Raw genomic sequence first — 21647 nt, 5'->3', positions numbered from 1 at the left:
TACCGGTATCTCGGAAGCCAGAGCGGATTACGGATACCAGCATATCAGTCGAGGCATGTCCTGGTGATGCAAAATGTCGATCAACGGGAAGATCGGTGTTGGTTGCGCACTTCGTCAACGTTTTTCATTCCAGCCACAATTTTACCTGGGTCATTTCGGATGTGCAGCTGCCTTTTCTTGACCTTCGTTTGAAGCCAACATCTGATCGTCTTCTCACCAGCATACACTACAAGGAAACTGACACTCATTCTTACCTGAATTACACATGTTGGCTTCAAACAAAGGGCAAGAAAAGGCAGCTGCACACCCGAAACGAGTCTGAGTGTTGATCCGGCCGGGGTTCGAACCCGTGACCTCCCGCGTGACAGCCCGATGCTCAACCGGAGCCACCAGTGGCGGTAATGCGACCGTGGGTCACCTGTGGAAAAACATGTGATCTCTCACCTGATCGACTAATGAACGAACACACCTCCATTCACTCCCTTCATTGTTTTATTTTCGCTGCGTATATAATCGGTAGCTCCCGCTGGTTGTCCGTGTTCCTGTAAGACTTTCTTGCGAAAATGGTTCGAAAAAAGCCATTTTGTGCGTTGGTTTCGTTACTAATTCTCTCTGTCACTTGGCGTTCGTTTTCAAAGCCGCTGGACGAAACAAACAAGTATGTTTCGTGGTTGAAACGACTCGACGATGACTTACGTAACAAAATCATGTCCAAAGGTGTATGCTTTGCTTGTAAGCTGTTAACGTTCTTGGCTCAAGTGGTGTTTTTGACAAAGAACGTCGAAGATGCTGTGCTTCATGAATTAACGGTAGCTTGCAAGGAACTGAAGATAGAGGACGATAGAGTTTGTGTGAGTGTTATTTCCGAATTCAAGAACGAAGTGTTGTCAGTAATAGACAAAGTGTTTCTGGATCCCAATGAGGTCTGTGGAACTCTGTTGGGTCAAACCTGTGCTCATAGCAGAGATCCAAGCCGATTCTGGAACGTAACGATACCTGAAAAGAAGCCACCTGTAAAGCCTATACCACCACCAAAGGTATGATGCCATATATTTGTACTTTTTAGATTAAAAATTTCGTTATTTCTTGTTTCGAGTGAGGCGAACAGCTGATTGTTCACAAGATCATGTGATAGGCTTCAGTCATGTTTTCAATTAGAGTCTTGCACGTGTTGTTATCACGGTATAATATGACCAGTTTTAGATGAGTCGACATTGATTTGATTACGTTTGTGCCGATGTTTGGTGCTTTGCCGAAAGCACAAAGGTATATTTTTGCATTTTGCACATCACCTGACCTTTCAGTTTTGAATTTACCTTTCAACACAATAACGTTCCTGAAATGTTTCAGGGTGTTAATAATGGTCTTCTGACTTTGACATGAATTTCAATTTGTGTGTTTGACCTGCATTTTCATTAAAATATACAACAACAACATTAACGGATATTTGGTTAACTGATAATTATTTGGTTAAGTATCAAAGGTTTCAAAAATAGCAAAGCAAATGAACTCGACAACATACCAATTGAAGTCTGGAAAACTGGTGCCTTGAATCAACAATTGCTTGACATCTGCAACAAAACATTTAATGGTGATCAACCGAATATATGGGTTAAAAGTGGAATAATACCACTTCCAAAGAAAGGTGACTTTGGTGACACAGGAAACTATTGTGGTATATCCTTAACTGTCACAGCCGCGAAAATCTATAACAAGATTCTATTAGATCGAAGAAGACCTCATCTGGATCCTCTGCACAGAGTGAACCAAAATGGATTTCGTACGGGTAAATCTACACTGTCACAAATTTTAACTTTGCGTAGATTCATAGAGGGAATAAAAGATGAACGGCTACCTGCAATATTGACTTTCGTAGACTTCAGTAAAGCCTTTGATTCGATACATCGTGGGAAATTGATGGAGATCTTGAAGGCCTATGGAATTCCAACAAAGATAGTGGATGCCATCAACATACTCTACAAGGACACTGAAGCACAGGTGATAACTCCTGATGGTGATACAGAATTCTTTGAAATTCTTGCGGGAGTTCTGCAAGAAGATACACTCGCACCTTTCCTATTTATCCTAGCCCTGCATTATGCCCTTAGAGAAGCTACAGTACTAGAGGTTAGGCTAAACACACTGGGTTCACGCTTACACCACGGCAGAGCTCCCGTCATGTAGCAACATACATCACTGACACTGATTTCGCAGATGACCCTGCCCTAATTTCTGACTATCTTGAAGAGGCACAACTTTTCTTATTAAGACTGGAGGTTTCTGTGAAAATAGTGGGTCTGCATGTTAACTACAAGAAAACAGAATGCATGCTGTATAACCAACCTGAAGGAGATCTTGTCACACTGGAAGGGAACAAAATTAATTGAAGGAAGTAGATAACTTTAAATTAATCTTGGTTTGTGGATACAATCCATTCAAAAGGACATGAATATAAGAATTGGACAAGCTTGGAGTGCACTCAACAAAATGATGAAAGTGTGGAAATCAAACCTACAAAGCCATCTCAGAGTAGGTTTCTTTTGGGCTACTGTTGAAAGTGTACTGCTTTATGGTGCTGAATGCTGGACGATGACTGGAAAGATGAGGAATAGATTGGATGGTACATACACAAGAATGCTCAGAGCAGTTCTTGGAGTTTCCTGGAAGGAGCATAAAACCAACAAAGAACTGTACGGCAACTTTCCTAAGATAACAGATACACTGAAGATCAGGAGACTGCCCTTTATAGGACACTGTTGGAGAAGAAAGGATGAGGTGGTAAGTGAACTACTACTCTGGGAACCAAAGCATGGCTCAAGAAAGAGAGGAAGACCAGCAACAATTAACATATGTAGACCAGCTGCGAAATGATACTGGTTAGAGCATTGCTGAACTGAAGAGCATCATGGGAAACTGGAAGGAATGGATGAAGCTAGTTAATGGAGTTCGAGTTCACTCAAAATAAGCAAGCAAGCAAGCAAGATTAAATAAATACAACAAGAAACTGTTTACTGTAGTGGCCAGATGTCCTGGCCCCAGGAGAATGCATACTGGTATTTATATTTGGGGTGAAAATGAGCCTAAAGGTAGTAATATCTAAATACATGTAAATGGGAGCGATAAGAGTAAGGCAATGGGAAAGAAAAAGCCCAAAGAGGAAGATGGTGTACACTACAGCTACTGTACATGTACATGAAATCATTGTCGATGTGCACTATTACTAGAATTTGGGCTTGTCAGATGCACTGCAGCTGTAGATCTACATGTACAATGGTTGACAAAAATTAACTTAATGACAAAACCTGTAGAGAAATAATTATGTTAAGTTGGGAAGAATAATATTAATTACATGTATTGGTCAAGGGAAAACCAGCTTAAGAAAAGGCACAGAGAAGTGAAAAGATCTCATCTTGGGACTACTGTCAGTCAATGTGATCAATAACACAACTCCAATTACCTGGGCCAGACAGTATTACTCTATTAATTTTAAGCTTGTATAATGAGAATATATACCTTGGTTCAATTTTTGTATAGAAAGTGTAAAACAATCAATATTCCCTTATCATCAGTTTTCTTTTAAACTTGATTTCAGCCTGGTTCACCTGTGTCAAAGGTGTTGCAGTTTTCAGATGTACATGTTGATCACCTGTATCAAGAAGGCAGTGATCCAAACTGTGGAGAACCTCTCTGTTGTCGAAGTAATGATAAACCCCCTGGTATGTTAATTCAAGCTTGCAATACATGTTGTATATGTTTTTTGTGAGCAGGCTCTCTCTTTGTGGAGAAGCAAGAAACAGAGGTAGAGGTCATGACCATAGATGAGAGTTCAGGGGCGTTGCAAACTAAAAGAGATCTTCCAACCTCTTTTTCCATACTGGATTCAAGCTAGAGCTACAATTTTGTCACAGACATTTCTAACCACCTTATCCCTGTAGTGCACCATTTTGCTTTTCGTTATACTGCAAGCTGATCAATGATGACATCACCAAGTAATTATATTTCAGCCAATCAGTATTTTGCATTCAAAATATGGATGCAGCATTCTAGATTCCTAAGGGATGCACACAGGCTCTCTTTCTTTCATCCAATTTGCCCTTCTTAATTGGTTGCCCTGGGATCGCAAAGAGAAAGGCTACTCACAGGGTAGTCCTGCAAAAATATAACATTGTTAGATACGCTGTATGTATCCAAATCACAGTTCTGATCATGTTATTCTTGTTTTGTTTTTTCATATATTTTAGCACCTGGAAAACCCAAAGCTGGGAAGTATGGAGATTATGTATGTGATATTCCGCCAATTACATTTGAGAGTATGCTGCAGCATATTAACAAAACTCATCAGGTAATCCCTAAATCACTCAGATCTCAGACTGACATTAGAACAAAACAATGACATCTGTCTTGAAGGAATCAAAAATTAATGGCAACTTTCTTTTTAATCTTTCCTGTTTATACAGGATATTGATTATGCAATATGGACTGGAGATATTCCCCCACACAACATTTGGAATCAGTCACGTTCAGATCAGGTAATCCTGCAAAAGTATAACATTGTTAGATACACTGTATGTATGCAAATCACAGTTCTGATTCTTAGACCTTGCATGCTACACATATTTGAATTGGTTCAAAAAGTTGTGAGTCACTAGTGAATATTTCGCTCAAATTTTGAAAAAAACCTAACCACCTTGTTACCAGTAACAGTAATAATCTTTAAATGGCCTTGTATTAAGGGCAGTTACAAAAGTCGGATCAGATCAACTTCGATAGCTCAGCTCGGATCAAGTGAAAAATGGTTTGTAAGCGAAAACTATTCAACGTTTGCCCCGATTTCACCGAGGTTAGCTTAAAGATTAGGGCTAGGGGGATTTCTCAAGGCCTTATCAAATCTTTTATGTCGATCCGCGGTAAGCAATCCGAGTTGATCCAATCCGACTTTTGTACCTGCCTCTTCTATTAACAGCAGCAGTGACAGATTGACAATGTGTAGCTCCCAGAGTTGTGTCAGAAGAGCGTTTTATTAAATTCAGTATGTCAGTCATATAAATATGTCCTGTGTTTTTTTTATCTGTTCGAATTTTGAGCAATCTTGTATGGTGAGAAATTATTTTTTGCACAGATATCAGCCCTAAACTATGCTGTCAAAATGGTGTCAAAATACCTGCCAGGGCTAAAGATATATCCAGCTGTTGGGAATCATGAGAGTGCTCCGGTGAATAGGTAACTTATTTTGCACACGACTGAAATACATGTACTTAAGGCAGAAGCCCCCATTTAAAGTACATCTAAGTGCATATACATTGTGTTTTAAGCAGAGTCTAAACGATCTTTGGTTTCATGGCATCTTGGCCTGAGTTTTCCAAAAACCTGTTAGTGTTTAGTGTTTTCATTGCCCAAGTGCAATTAACAATAATATTATTTGATGAGCGTGTGTTGGATATGAGATGGTAAATAACCAATGAGGCGGCCATAGCACTGTGTTGTCTATAATAATAACCAGCCTAATTTCCAACAAGTGCGAATAGCATAATAGTAATAGTAATAATAATAATAATAATAATAATAATAATAATAATGAACTTAATTTATTTTAAAGAATTGTTTTATTAAAAACACCAACAAATTATGGATAAATCTTCCCTACTTTATTTTGTACATGTAAAAACAAAAAAACGATATGTACAGTTAGTGTTATTTGTAGAGCATGGTATAATAGCTTGTATACCATGATGGCTAAGCCAATCAAAACTCTAGAATTGCTTTATCCAATGATCTAGTTTATAATAAGTTTATTTATGTCATGAGGATGGCATTGATGATGATGGTGATAAGTATAACATCATAAAATGATAAAATCAAGTTCTTTTATGCCTTACGTTGCCCTATTTTCCATCCAGCTTTCCTCCACCGTCAATAACAGGTGCTAATTCAAATCAGTGGTTAAGAGACACTCTAGCAGACCACTGGAAGATCTGGCTTCCACACAATGCGCTACCTACAGTTGAAAAGTAAGATTATGAATTTTGTAGCAATCTCAGTAATAATGGAATGCAGACTTAAAAATAGGAATGTATTTGAGCATTTTTCAAATGACTGTCGAAAGTGATTACAAGATTGCAATTGCTACGCTGAGTGATTGGTTTTATAAACTCGTGCCAGATTAACAACCAAAGAGAAAGAAAACCAAAACCACATGCAGTTTTTCCCACCCTTTGAGCAAGTTACGTAGAAATGGTAGGGAATTAGATTGGTTTATTGCGCAGTTTACACCTGCCGTGATTGGTCGAAGTAATTACTTTGGTATTTGGTTTACGACATTCAATTGAAAACTGCTCTATTAATGATATAATACTCCATTCTTCTCTAAAAAACTTTGCACATCAAAAGTGGTGCAGAAGCTGAAAAGGTCACTGATTTATTATATCATTGGTGGACCAATAAAATATATTTGATGGTCATTTCATTGTATCCAAAATTATATTGATTGATAAAATCCAAAGCTGATTGATTGGTCGATTAGTGATGGTGTGAAGTGATTTTTAAATTAATGATCGGTGGTGTAAATAAGAACCCACAAGAATTACATGTACTTTTTATTACTTTGTTTGAATGAACTAAGTATACTGTAGTATTCGCCTTTGACTCTTTTTTTTTTTTTTTGGTCGCGATTTTTAAAGGACATGCATTAGATTTTTTGCCAATGGTAATTTATGTGTTCATTTATTTCCTTAATTTATTTTTTCATTAATTTCATCAATACTAAGTCAACCTAAGTAGGATTCTACCTCGATATCTCATCATTCAAAGGCGGCTATTTCGATGACTACTAGATCACAAAAAGACTATGTGACAGATGAAGGGGGGAACATTTCTTCAACAATAATTGGGGCCTGAAACAAGTTTCTGTGTTTTCATTGCATGCAATTAATCATCCAGTTGTTGTATGACTCAGTAACACGACTCACCTCGCTCATTTCATAATTCTATAATTCTCCCTGTATTGTTAGAAAAAGTGTTAAATATTCTTAAATACCATCATGGAAACCTGGAAAGCATCTGTTTACTGGTTTTGATTGGAATCAATGCTGTTAACAACAGCTTTAATTGATGTGAACAACTATTCTACTATCGTACTTAACCCTGTGGTTTCGTCACAGAATGTGGACTTTAGACTTCAGACTACGCAATTGACCTCTTTAGCTTGTATGTTTTGTTTTCCCATTTCAGACCAATAAGAAAACAATACGCACAAGCTAAACAGGCTAATTGAACTGGATATTGTCCAAGATATTGTTAACTCGTTAACTCCTGAGGGTTCCCCATTGACGAGTAAAATCGTCTGGCGTTAGACAGAGTAAAGTCGGGCCGGTTTAGGCTATCCCTAGCCTCTTGTTTATTTTGAACTGTATGCCACCCCCTTTCAGAATAGGGGAAAAATAAAACTCTTCAAGACCTCTACCTAGTGCAAGACTAGTGCTATTTGTGCATTTAGTGGGTTTTGAGGATGCGGTCCCTAATTTCCCTGTGGTATTAACATCCTTAATTGAATCAGGATTAATAATAAATTACTGTTGATAAGTCTTTTATGTATAATGACTGCAAGGGATTTGTGGTATGTACACATAGTGCTTCGTGGCAGATGAATTGTGTGCTCTCCTTCACAATGGCCTCTCTGAATTCATTAAATGTTGTTTTTATGAGTGATGCTTGTCATGTTTCTTCACTTTCCATGCAGGCCAATCAACTATTACTGAGACTTTAAACTGTGCACTTTTCCACAGTGTTTCCATCATTCTGGTTCAGTTAAGAAAATTTAATTGAAGTACCATTGCATTTGTGTTTCAGGGGAGGTTTTTACACTTTGTTGTTATCCAAAGGATTCAGGCTGGTTTCGCTGAATATGAACTACTGCAACAACTTCAACTGGTTTGTTTTAGAGGGGACATAATTATAGACAAGTGTACTGTAGCTTTTGAGTGGATGTCCAGTAGCGGTTGTTAAGGACTGTGCCTACTATAGATGGTTTTCAATCACGTGATAAGTCGGCCATGTTGGTGCTCAAAACAATAGCAAATTATGGCCGATGTTTTGCATTATAATAGAGTCAAATTCCCAAAAGACTTTTTCTCTTTTCTTCTGTGCACCAACATGGCTGCTGTGACGTCAGGTGAAAACCATCTATTGTTATTGCGCATACGTTTTGCGCATCTCCAGATACTCGGATTTCCTATCACTGATGCTTACTAATACAGGGATATTTTTGCGCGGTTTAAAACTATCTGGAGAAAGTAGATCTTAGTAAGTACTCTTGTTATCCAAAAAGAAAATTGGGGGTAACCATGCATTTTTGAGAGATAATTAATTAAGCTTCAATTTAAGAAAGAACGCCATACATTGCTTTGTATTTTAAAGCTTTTTACAAATATTATTCATGAATAATCTTTGAAAAATGCGTGGTTACCTCCAATTTTCTTTTTGGATTTCAATAACACTTGATAAGTAGCTACATTTCCTGCATAATCACACACGGGGGCAAAAATGTCTTTAATTAGTAGGCACTGTCCTTAATTAACCCATTGACTCCTAAATCGGCCCCCTTTGACAAGTAAAACTGTAGACAGCATTAGACATTCTGAGTAAAATTGTCTAGTAAGTCTGATCACTCACAGACTGGAGTCGATGGGTTAATTAAACATTAATTATTCTCGATGGACAGCCAGTGTAGCAGGTCGGTTGTTGTTCGAACCCACAGTTTGCAACAAAAATGTTGAGACTCTTTCACTTTAATTAAGCATCTGTCTAACATATTTTTGGATCTTTCTCACATTTTTACCACCCCTGCCCAATGGACCATTTTGCAGTGATGTGTAATGTTGTAGCTACATGTAAGTTACGTGGCCTAAGAATGGAAGCAAGGCCCACCGGTGACCCTGTTTTGTTACTAACCTTTGTACTTTTCTTATGTTAATGTAGACTAATTAGAATTACAACAACACAATTTACATGATAAAAGCAGTAGGGTCTGTATCGATACAAGGTCACCGGCAGCCTCGCAGCCATTTACATGTATAGACTTAGCAAACAAATGTAAATGTGGCCTATTCCCTCCTTCCTTGATCAATCTTGTACACTGATGTATGAGAAACTAGTACAATAAGTTGAGATGGACAACAGTGCTGATCAGGAGGTGGCCATAAAGCACACATATTGTCCAATATACATGAACTGAGTCGGTTTGGCGATCAGTTGTCTTTCATGTTTCCCCGCCAATGAAGCCTGAAGAGATTCAGAGAACAGCCGTTCCTGAGGAAAAACAAGCTCAACTTAAACACCACTCAATCGCCAACTGGCTTTCTCCTAAATGCCATCTTCATTTGTTGAGGCCAAACAGACAAAAGCAAAACCAAATTAAGAACTTCAAAACTATTGCCCAATATTAATCACCAAAATGCTTCGAAATCGAAAACAGATTTAAACTCGATCTCTTTAATATGAAAAACAGAAGGCTAATCTGTTGGAAGAACGTAACATCACAATTCATTTCATAAGTTTTGTACCCTTAAAACATCACTCCCAGAGGATAATACACAATAACAAACCTACCATACAGTCCTGCCAAATTCGTTTCCAGCTATCCGGTCTCTTTAATATGTTTAATTTTTGCTTCACCTTAGAGGCTAGCACTTCAATATTATGTGATGATTGCAAACAAGTAATGCAAATGTGTATATATGACACAGGACTAAATTGTAATGGCAATTTAGAGTTATTGTTTCATTTCTGAATGTTAATTCCATAGATACATCTGTGTAATGATTAACAGACAATTTCAACCATTATCCTCGATAACAAATTGACTGACAGGATATTAAGCAAGCGGAATATTTCCCAACGCATGGTACTCTACCAATATTACCTGTAAAACTTGCTTTTCATAAGCCCAGGAACAACCTTACTGCGAAAATTTCTTCGACAGTCTCTCACCACGCGGCTCAACACGAACTGGTCTATATGTCATGACCTGAATCCAGATTTCAATCAGCCCACATTTTCTACAAGTCCCGCCACCTGAAATTTTCCAAAAGTCCGGTCCACTTTTCAAATGACATCTCGTCACAAACTTGACGGGTCGTCATGACCCAACACCATTTTCAGATGACCTCACAGCCTCCAGTATACTTCACAAACATGTTTTTTTTTTTAAGTCTCTCACCACTTGACATTCCAAAAGTCAGGTTGACTTTTCAAATGACGGCTCGTCACGAACTAGACGGGTGGTCACGACCCGTGAACATTTTCAGAAGGTTCCTTGAACCTTCTTCCTGTTACTTTACTTCCGCAAACACCACAACCCAACCTTCGCTTGATGGATCGCCTTCACCAAAGAGTCGACCCGACTCCGTGCATGTGTATTGGACAACCCTCCCATAAAGAGTGATCTGTTGAGTTTTTAGGGTACTGGTATTTGCTGGAATCCTGTGTATATTGGAAAAAGGGAACAAACACATTCAAAATATTAATACTAGATTTTATAGCAATGGTCAATTACCATGGTAATAATGAAATTAAATCTATCAAGAAATAATCTGAACAGTAAGCTTGGTCAAAAGACAAGAGAATAATATAATACAATGCCTACTTAATTGGCTACTCCCCATGGGGAATTTGATAATCAGGTTTTCTGTTTGTCTTGCCATGTCACCCTGTTTTGGCCTATGACAGCCTATGTCTTGTTCAAAGTATAGAGTGAAATAATATTGTATACAATTTGAACTTTTTGTTTCCCGAATTCATTCAGCTTACTATTGAATTGCTACAGTAACTGTAAATGTGAGGTTGAGGTTGACAGAATTACCATATATCTTCCTTTACCCTCTGATTTTAGAGTAGCCTTGTGTATTTAGCAAATATCTCCAAGCATTTACCCTCCCAACTGTGATATACCACAGAGGACAGACTGCAACAACTTTTTGTCATGTTCGTTGTTGTGTTGAAGGTGGTTGATGATAAATAATGTTGATCCAGCTCAGCAGCTTCAGTGGTTAACAGACACCTTACAAGAAGCTGAGGACAATGATGAAAAGGTTTGTACCATTTTACATGTAATAATCTTTTAAGAAACCGGTCATTATTTATGTAGGGGGATGGAAAAAATGGGGGGGAGGGGGCTTCAAGGTTATTTCAGATTGGCTAGAGGGCAGCTAAACTATTTTATAAAGAAGTTTAGGAGGGGTCTGGTGTTCTAATATTCTCCTCTCACAATTTGAACCGTTGTTTTGAGTCCAGAGGGACAGAGGGACAGGTTAAAAAAACTCGCAGCACATCTTTTATCGGGTCTAAAAACACTCGGATACACCTTGTGTTTTTAACCCCAATAAAACACTGCTGCTAGTTTATTGAACAACTACAACATCACTTTTAAGAGGGGTCCATTGGCCAAGGTGGGTAAAACAGTTAAATAGCAGAGGGCAAACAGTATATGTGAAATGTATGAAGGGGGTAGTTTCTGAAGAAACTGTGGTGCTGCGTTGGTGGGGAAGTAGTATACAAAAATTTGGTTTTATCAATGGAGTTGATGAGGTAAATTGGCCACCGTACAGAGATTCTAAATTTCTATGTGAAATATACCTTAGTAATGTTAAGTAATACGATTTTATGCAAATTCCATTGTTTTCTTTTGTTTAAACTACTATTTTGTGCAACTTAGTGATTCGTATTTTACAGAAATTCTGTGTGGCACTCTGTTTGTAAAGTAACTAATCATGAATCTTATGATTGTATGTTACATACATTTTAACATACTTACAGCATATTATGAGAGGAGATATGAGGTGAGGAGGGTAAAGAAGGGAGGCCGGCTTGCTATATACATGGCCTGCAAGGAGGGGAGGCTTATAGAAATCTTGCTCTTTCCAACATATTTTTTCCTGTCTTAAAGATGCTTTATATTACTCCATCCCTACAGCAAAGGAAGATGGGAAATTCCTAAATTTTGAGTGGACAGGGAAAAATTATCAATTGACTTGCTTACCAAATGGGTTATCATCTGCACCCTGCATTTCCACTGAAATTCTGAAACCTGTTTATGCCATTTGCGATCGATCAGGCATACATGTATTTGTATGGGGCACATTGATGACTCTCTACTCACTGACCAGAATTTTGATTCTCGCCACAGAAATATAGTGGATACTGTTTGTTTGTTTTCAAAACCTTGGCTTCATGGTTCACCCTGAGAAGTCTGTGTTTCAACCCCAGCAAAACTGGAGTTTCTGGGATTTGTACTTAACAGTACTACTGTGAGAGTGACCCTCACTGCCAGCCTAAGCTAGGAAAGCTAGATCTGCTTGTGAAAGATTACTGCTCCTTGCTTCAAGTTTTCCAGCTGTGGAAAAAATCAAGGCACTTTGATTCAAGGCACTTTGATTCTTTAATGACCCTATCTACCCAGTCTAGAGAAGAATTGACTTGGTGGGCAAATCATACTCTGATGTACTGTATCAAAACCCATTTGCCATGGGAACCCTGACCTCATTTTAACAACTGATGCATGAAACCTAGGTTGGGGAGCAGTACTTGAAGAGACCTCTACAGGGAGGTTTTGGAATTGTGAGGAACAAAGAAATCACATAAATTATGTTGAACTGAAAGCTCTTCTATTGGAATTACAATCCCTTTGTGCTGACTGTCGTAGGAGACACATAATTTTTCAGTCAGATGACACCTCTACAGTATCATACGTGAATGCAATGGGTGGCATTAAATCCTTACAATGCATTGGCATAGCAACCATGATATGGGACTGGTGCTCAGTGCCCCTCACATTCCAGGGTCTGAAAACATTCCAGCAGACAAGGAATCTAGAGCTTTAAGAGTCAACAGAATGGTCATTATCTCAAGAGATTTTCTAATGTTGTACAGACACAATGGGGGATGTTTGAAATTGACCTGTTTGCCTCTAGACTTGGTTGTAAGATTGAAAAATATGTTTATTTTATTTTATTATTTTTATTTATTTTATTAAACTTTGCCTTCTAAATTAACTATTAACAAAACATGACGACGTAAACAAAAAATAAACAAATATTGGGTTAAGGCAGGGTGACCACAACAGCTGACGCCAATTACTGTGGGCCCAAGATTAACAAAGCTCTAAACACTCAAATAAAATAGTAAAATATAGAAAACTAATAACAACACGAAATAGGCTCTGAAAGGTTGCGTGGCGTATTTTAAGCAGACAGATTTCCAGGTTCTAGGGTCCTCAATATCGAAGCTCGAGATAAGTGCATCTTTGTAGTATGAGGAGAGCAGAGATTTAAATTGGTTTAGAGTTACATGTTCATATCTTAACTGCAGGGGGAGAGCATTCCAGATTCTAGAAGTTCTTACAAAAAAAGAGTGCTGATAAGTAGAAGTGCGGCATTTCTTTGGTCTGAAAGATTTTGCATTGCTAGCGCTTGCTCTAGTGACCCTTATGGGAACAATGCGTTCAGGGAGCACGTCATGTGATACACAAACAATACCATTGGTGGCCTTAAAGAAAAAGACCAAGTCCAAAAACTCATGCCAATAACAGATAGGTAGAATATCAATTGACAAGAGCCTGTCTCCATAGCTTTCCTCACATAGGAAGGGTAGATCTAAAATAAACTTTGAGGCGCGTCGCTGGACGCGTTCGATGCGTCTTGTGAGGTCTATTGTTTGCGGAGACCACACTTGAGTGGTATAGCCTAGAGCAGGACGTACGATAGCTAAGTAGAGAGTTCTGCAGGTGCTTGAGCTTTGAACGTCCATCGCACATCTACATATGAGCCCCAGTAACTTGTTTGCCTTAGCGCACTGTTCGAGCATGTGCTTTTCCACGTTAAGTCGGAACTAACGTAGACTCCGAGGTCTTTCTCATGATTGGTGACCTCTAGCGGCTTATCATTTATCTCGTACTGGAACTCAACTGGATTGAACTTTCTTGTGATGTGCTGCTGCTTGCATTTCTTTTGGTTAAAAACCAAGCCTGAGGAGATAGGCCAGGCCTCCAGATTGTCTAGGTCGTTTTGCAGGAGGATAGCGTCTTGGGTGGAGTCAACCCTCCAGTACAGCTTGGTGTCGTCAGCAAATGAGGCCACTTTCGAGTTCACCACAACATCAGGGAGGTCATTCACATACAAGAGAAACAATATTGGTCCCAGAATGGAACCCTGGGGGACTCCTGACGTGACATCCATCTCGGGGGAACTGGTACTGAGTAGGGTAACCCGTTGTCTCCGGCCTAACAAGTAAGACTGGAACCATGACAGTAGGTTTCCAGAGATGAGGAAGTTGGTCTGGAGCTTGTTCAGCAACAGAGTATGATCGACCTTGTCGAATGCTTTCTACATATCCATGTATATAATGTCTGTTTGCTTGCCAGGGCCCAGTAACGAGCCGATGTGATCGTGTACTTCAAGAAGTTGGGTGGTGCAAGATTTACCTGAAGTGAAGCCATGCTGGATGCAGCTGATAAGGCAGTATATGTGGTCACGTATTTTGCCCAGCACACAGTGTTCAAGAACCTTGGAGACTATTGAGAGGAGAGAGATTGGGCAGTAGTTATCTACGTACTGTTTTTCTCCTTTTTTGTAGACAGGAATGATATTCGCCAGTTTCCAGTCGTCCGGGAGCGTACCGCAGCAGAGAGACAGGTTAAACAGCTGAGTTAGTGATGGAGCTATTTGCTGCCCTGTTTCCTTGAGGAGATGACAGGGGATGCCGTCTGGACCAGTAGCCTTGTTGGGATCAAGGGCTAGCAGAGCCTCCAATACATCCTCCATGGTAAAGCATAGATGCGATATCAGCAGAGCTTGAGGCCATGCAAGTTGGTGTCGATACCCCTTCGCCGACGCCCATTGACATGGTATCGGGAAAATTAGACTCTTTACTACTGAGTTTAAATACCGACCAAAATCTCTTTGGGTTGTTACGGAGGTCGGAGTCCAGAGAATTAAAAAAGTTAGTTCGGCTCTCCTTGATCATATTTTTCACTTTGGCTCTGACTTCCCTGAATTTAGCCCATAGAGAGTCAGTTGGGGAACTCAAAAATTTCTGTCTCGCAGACTCGTTCTTCCTGAGGGCGTGAACAATGTCTCCATAGATCCAGGGTGGGTTGTTGCGCCCCTGAACCGCAGCGAGGAACGCGTCCTTCCACTGGTGCCAGCTTATGTTGACATCGTCCGTGTTGATCGTGCTACACAGATCGATGTCCCCAATGGCTGAGCGAAGCCCATTGAAATCTCCTCGGCTATAGTCGTACACTGTTCGTGTTATGGTAGGCGCAGCTTTCCTTGAGATCTTTAAATAGAATATGATGGTGCCATGATCCGTGAACAGGCCGCTTTCTTCTGGACTGAGTACAGAAATATCATTTACTTGACTAGCAATGCTAGTAATAACAAGATCTAGGACATTATCACCTCTAGTTGGTATCGTGTTCAGTTGTGTTAAGAAAAAATCGCTTAACTGTTCAACGAACGCAACTTCATCAACACCTTTGGTTCTCTCAGGCGATTCCCAGTGGATTTCAGGGAAGTTGAAGTCGCCGGCGATTAGCATATTGCTGTAGCATGACGAGAGTTTAGCCAAGTAGATATTAAATTTATCCGACCAGTCCTTCTCAGGTGTTGGAATTCTATAACAGCAGCAAGCTACTATTTTAGCTTTCGATTTAGTTGTTAGTTCCAAAGACACAGTTTCCAGATCCGAGTAATTTAGATCAGCGATTTCGTGACAAGAGCTGAAAGAGTTCGCTTTGACAGCTAATAATACACCGCCAGCGCGGCTTCCCCGATCTCTCCGGTAGATTACATAGCCTGATGGTAGAATTTCCTTGTTTTCAACGAAGCTAGTCAGCCAGGTCTCAGTTACCCACACAACATCAGCCTGCTCGGATTGAACAAGTTCCTGAAAGCGAGATAGGTTGCACACTTTTTTGCCGTCAGCTTTGTTATGTCATGAAGACCTGACCCTGGGGCACAGTTTATCATTGATCTTTTCATGAATTGGCATCTTCATTATCATTATGCCTGTCCACTTTTTTAGCCTCATTGTCAAGTGTTTATAGAAGATCGAACAAGGTCAATCAACAGGAGGTCTAATTGTTCCACTATGAACAACACAACCCTAGCTTACACTCCTTCTGGATCCTCTGACAGATCATCCTCTAGCACTTCCCCAGTCGGACAGCTTCTTGTACCTGCAACAAGCAATGAGGGGGAGGCAGTGTGGCCCAGTGGTTTGGGTGCTTGCCTTGAGATCGGGAGATCCTGGGTTCAAGGCCCGCTTAGACCATTTGCTGTGTCCGTGGTTCAACTTCACAGCTGCATTTGAAAATAGCCAACTGGTTTGCCTCTGGCCAGTTGGGATTCTTAACAGTTGATCGATTGTTGTTGTTCTGTTCTGTCATTTCACTGGATGTGTTTCATTGGCCCTGAAAAGCCCTATGTATTGTATTGTAATGTAATGCAATTCACCCTCAGCAGAAAACTACAACTACTGGCTTGCAAAGTATGAGGGAGTCTCTCCAGCAGAGAACGACTTCGAGCAAAGCAACCAACATTTTCCTACAACAAGGCCTTACAAAGGGAATCTCTGTAGCTTGGACACATCCGCACCAACCATTGAGTATAGAACTGAAATTTGTTAGATCCATGAAATTGCAACTATTTGCAATTAACATTTTGTGTGAATGCATGGACATGTTACCTTGTTATTGACTAGAATTATATGGCTTCTAAGCTGTTTCAACATTTATTTCCTATTTGATATACATTGTTGTAGAGTTTGTTTCTGTTCAACCACAGATATACTGTATGCAGCATGTACACTGGACTACATCATCCTTAATCAATCATGTATCATGTGTATATTTATTCCTCTCATGTGAATGTCTGTGCTTTGAAATCTCATGGGGTCCCTGTAGTAGTAGTGACGAAATAGAATTGGAAAAATAAACGTGACTTACCTGTAAGTTGAAGTGTTATAATTGTAATTCTATGAGTCACCTACTACACAAGGAATCACATGCCCACCCTGGGCTAGAGCAAACCTCCCTACCCAAGGTTCATTTATCATCACTATGCTACATTCTTGCAACAACACCGTAGTACAAGAGAGAACCTGGTGCATAACCCGGCCTAGCGACATTCACATTTCAAGCTTTGAAGACTGATGTGCGCATGCGTGATGCAATCTCATGTGATCCCTTGTGGTAGTAGGTGACTCATAGAATTACAATCAAACTTGAACTTAGAGGTAAGTCTCGTTTAATTTTCCAATTACTTATTATTATTAGGGGAGAGATTAAAAGGGTAAAGTGTCTAAATTGCCAAAGACAACAACAACAGAACCTGACAACCCATTCAGACCCTGAACCGCTGGGACATTTGACCCCTGCACTAGCACTCAGAGTGCTAACCATTAGATTACTGGGCCAACCACAATGCTATTCAGACAACTTCAACCAAAATTCTTTTATCTAATACACTATTGAATTAATTTACAGGTTCATATCATAGGCCACATTTTACCTGGGAACCCAAATTGCCTCAAACCATGGAGTTGGAATTATTACAAGATTGTCAATCGATATCAAAGCACTGTGACAGCACAGTTCTTTGCTCATACTCATGCTGATGAGTTTGAAATATTTTATGATGAGAAAACAAGGAGAATACCAACAAAGTAAGAGTCATTAAAATTTGCTTCCTTGCTTCCTGTTTGGGATGACAGATAAACCCTTCATGTTTGGTCTAAAAAGGCAGGAAATTGCATCAAAAATTTATAGTAATTTAAGTGAGGTATGCACAAGTATCTCTTGACGAAGTTTAAGTTAAACTGTATTCTACACACCTGTTTTTATAACTAAACCAAGTTCAATTCAAAAAATTTCTTGAAATCCCTTTTTAACACTCTCAACTAAATATTGGCATTACATGGTACTCTTAACTAGGACTTTTTTTAAAATATCTGTTTTGATTACATACAAAAGGTATGCCTGACATGACTCAACAGAATGTTTTTGATGTTCTTTTTGTGTACAGCATAGCCTTTATTGGTCCCAGTGTTACAACTTACCAGACACACAACCCTGGATACAGGATTTATGAAGTTGATGGAGACTATCCCAGTAGTTCCAGGGTACGTAAAGACAAAAGAATACAATATGTTTGTGTATCTTCTCCCATGACTTAAGCTTTTATTATTGCTTGACTTGGTGGGTGGCTGACAAGATGAATGGAAACCAATGAATCATGTCTAGGTAACACTACTATAAATAAATTGCTTTTTTGCAATTCTGTGGAAGTAATTCTGCATTGATTACAATGCAAATACACTGTAATCTTTCAGGGTTAGTAGCATCTACCAGCTGTAAAAATCTGTACAGTGTTCAATGTAAGTCTCAGTCTCTGGAGGGAACGTGTTTAAATTCTGTCCCAAGGCATAGAGAAACTTAGATGGAATAAGGGCATGCGCAGTACAAGGTGGTAATTTATTATATAGACAGGAGTGTTTTACTGGAAAATACACCACTCATAAAATTCATACGAAACTACATCTGGCACCCGAGTGGCGTATTTTCCATATCCTCACTAGTTAGGATATCAATGACATCATTTCCCGTCTTTGCATGGTTAATTGGACTGTGTCGAAAAGTGGGACAGGGACGTGGGGACTCGGGGACGCATTTTTACCATTTGTTCAACTTTTCATCATATTTCAAAAAATCCTCGTCCTTTGATCGTACCTGCGTGGTACCCCGGTTTTATGTTCCTTGTTTGTACAATGTTTCACAAAGTTATAGTAAAAAAATATATATATATAGTAATTTAGGTAAAACGAGGGGACAATTTTTTTTTGCCTTAAATCCTTATTTATTTGAAATGAGCAACATGAATGAAATGTTGGTATGACCATTTCTCATATCATTTTACAATTCCCTAAGTATATCGAGGCTTGAATTTCAATAATTGGACAACCCCACGAAAGAGCGAGTAGAAAGCTAAGTATGCAAATTTTAAATTAACATCGATTGGACAAATGCTTCCTCGTAGAACAAAAATATGCCAAGTTATGAGCTTGGTCAAGCCTTAACACTCTGGAGTCACGAGTTACTTAGCTTCTGTCGATGGTCCCTGTGATGACCAACATTTTCGACATTATCAACGGTAACAACGCGAATTTTTCATCAAAGGTAACAAATTGAACAAGCGCCAGGAAAGATGCAGTCACAATGCCGCCAACTACGACATTGGCACGGTATTCAACCATCAATTACAGAGAATTTGTAAGGCTCAAGTATTTGTGCAGCAATAACAACAGCAAACGCTGCATTGTGAGATTTTAGCCACAGTGTCAGAGCAATTGTCCATTACGTCCTCCGCTTTGTTTCACAGTCGAGCTCTGTTACGGGTGGCGAGAATTACTTTTCGAGAATCCAATTTTTGAATTTCGGTGTGTATTTAGCTGGTACTTGAAAAGCATACAGATGATCGTTATTGCAAAATAACACAAGGAATTTAACTTCCTTTTTACGTTAGGATGTTTTCCCATTTCTGAAATTCTGCATTTCGAAAATGCGTCGCCGCATCATGGAGTCCCGACGTCCCTGAGTTTCCGAGTCCTCACGTCCCCGAGTCCTCAAATCCCCTGTCTCCGCGTCCTCAAGTCCCCTGTCCCCGCTTCCCTGTGGCATTTTTTGACACAGCTGGTTGTTTGAGCAAACAGTCAGTGAAAAATGGTGATCGATAGATTCGTGAAATTCTCTGTAGCTGACGTAACATCCTTCTCTGAGAAACAAGAAAATGGTAACACTAAGAATAAAACTTCATACAGCTTAAAATTATTCAAGGCGTTCCTTGCAATTGAAGAAGAAATGCAAAAATTGAAGAAATTCCTGCCGTCGAGTGCAAGAATTTGCGGTAAAGTCTGTGCTCATTGATAGAAAGAAAAATGGTGAGTAAAACACTTCTGTCTGTGTAAACAAAGAAAATTACACAGTGGCTTGAAGATATGAATTTTTACCACTTGAAATAAAATTTATATCTTTGTGCTGTCGTGTAACATCATCTATTTTAATATTTTCCATGTAATTTGCATGAAGGAAGAGCGTAAAGCACCCACTCCAGCTCTGTAGAAGTTCTGGCCACCATTAATTTGATTGTATTAATTAACCACCCAAAGTGAACGAATGTGAGAATTATGTTGTTTAAATTGCATCCATTGGAAACTCGGAAAAAATCTGCTCCAGATGAGATTCGAATCCCAACCTTCCTTGATCTAGTCAGATATGCCCTGACCACTGAGCTACTGGAGACTCCATTGGCGGGCAAGGGTGAGATGTGGGTCTTTGACTCAAACTGCAGTCACCTTTTAAGCATATCTGAGTTACGACTAGATCTGCAGCTCGGATTTTCTTCCTACATGTAGTTTCCAATGGATGCAATTTAAACAACACATGTATTAATCAAAACATTTTTACTTTGAATGTCATCTTTTTCCTTTAGATGGTACCGTATATGTATGTCTAAATCTGAATTCTTTGTTTTAGGTGGTACTTAACCATCAAACATATATATTAGATCTGGTTGAGGCTAATAAAGGCAATGTTCAGTGGAAACTGGAGTATTCTGCAAAGGTATGACTGTGTATTGTTCTTACAGCAACTGCGGAGTATATACTGTATTACATTTCCTTCTGTGCAGTGTTGTGATTTTCATATCCCATATTTTTTATGTAATTTGTATTTTTAGGAAGCCTATGACATGCCATCTGTGCTTCCTGAAGACTGGAACGACCTGGTCCACCGCTTTGCAAAAAATACAACTCTTTTTAACACCTTTTACAAGTAAGTGGTTCAAGGGTACTTTCTGGTAGTTCTTTGAAGTGGTCGTGTTTGTGATGTATCATAGATCCATAGCACTCAATGTCCACACAAAAGATTTTGCCCGTCTCACCTCTCATTCACTGTGAGGTTTTAAGTGCAAAGACAAAGACAAAGCGTTTATTCCCCACGGACTCCAAATGGTAGCCGAGGGATAAAGGTGAATGGTGCAGGAAGCATGGTGAAATTGATCTAAATAATAATTATTATTAAGTTCTATGGAAAAAGGTTTGCCAATCCTGACCCTTGATTTTTCTCAACAGACGTTTCGGCTAATGCTGAAGCCTTCATCAGTGATATGAAATCGAAGTTCGTTGTCATACGCTAAAGTAACGTAGCGCGAAGCTTCGCGCGTGACCATACAATTCATGCTTGCGCGATGCCTTTGTAGGCTTCTGGAAGTACGATATGAGCGTTACCAACGTTCGGGTCCAAAATAGAGTGCCAGGCTTCGAGGAAAAGTCGCTCGTGGTAATTGCCTTCGAAACCAACGACCTTGACGTTATCAAAGTTCATGTTGTGGCTGAAATGGCTTTCAACTTTGGAGTTTTGATCAAAACCTGCCACTGCTTTTTTGTTCTCCGCTGCTGGGGTCTTTTAATGATCTTTCTGTTTGGCCATAGTACACAAAATTACACTGAACAATTGATTTTGTACATTATGCCTGATTTCTGGCGGTCAGAATCGTCTAGCTCTTTGGGGCGCGGGAAAAGGCTGTTGATGGTTAGGTGTG

The 21647-nt window shown here is 39.4% G+C and overlaps 1 protein-coding gene across 1 annotated transcript in view; it reads left to right on the top strand.

Moving 5' to 3' along the window:
• Positions 1-464: 464 nt before the first annotated feature.
• The window catches only part of LOC138047593 (sphingomyelin phosphodiesterase-like), a 22025-nt gene continuing 842 nt past the window's right edge, over positions 465-21647 (top strand). Inside the window, exons 1-12 of the mRNA XM_068894510.1 lie at positions 465-1037; positions 3593-3716; positions 4242-4342; positions 4458-4529; positions 5120-5220; positions 5898-6008; positions 7846-7926; positions 10997-11084; positions 17537-17715; positions 18075-18171; positions 20582-20668; positions 20784-20878. Of these exons, the coding sequence (XP_068750611.1) occupies positions 564-1037; positions 3593-3716; positions 4242-4342; positions 4458-4529; positions 5120-5220; positions 5898-6008; positions 7846-7926; positions 10997-11084; positions 17537-17715; positions 18075-18171; positions 20582-20668; positions 20784-20878 (1610 nt within the window). The 5' untranslated portion in view covers positions 465-563. The remainder of the gene's footprint in view (positions 1038-3592; positions 3717-4241; positions 4343-4457; positions 4530-5119; positions 5221-5897; positions 6009-7845; positions 7927-10996; positions 11085-17536; positions 17716-18074; positions 18172-20581; positions 20669-20783; positions 20879-21647) is intronic.

This window comes from Montipora capricornis, chromosome 4 (genome assembly GCF_036669925.1).
Source record: "Montipora capricornis isolate CH-2021 chromosome 4, ASM3666992v2, whole genome shotgun sequence".
Taxonomy (NCBI): domain Eukaryota; kingdom Metazoa; phylum Cnidaria; class Anthozoa; order Scleractinia; family Acroporidae; genus Montipora; species Montipora capricornis.
The sequence above is the reverse complement of the archived record's forward strand: the minus strand, read 5'-3'. Positions and strand labels throughout refer to the sequence as shown.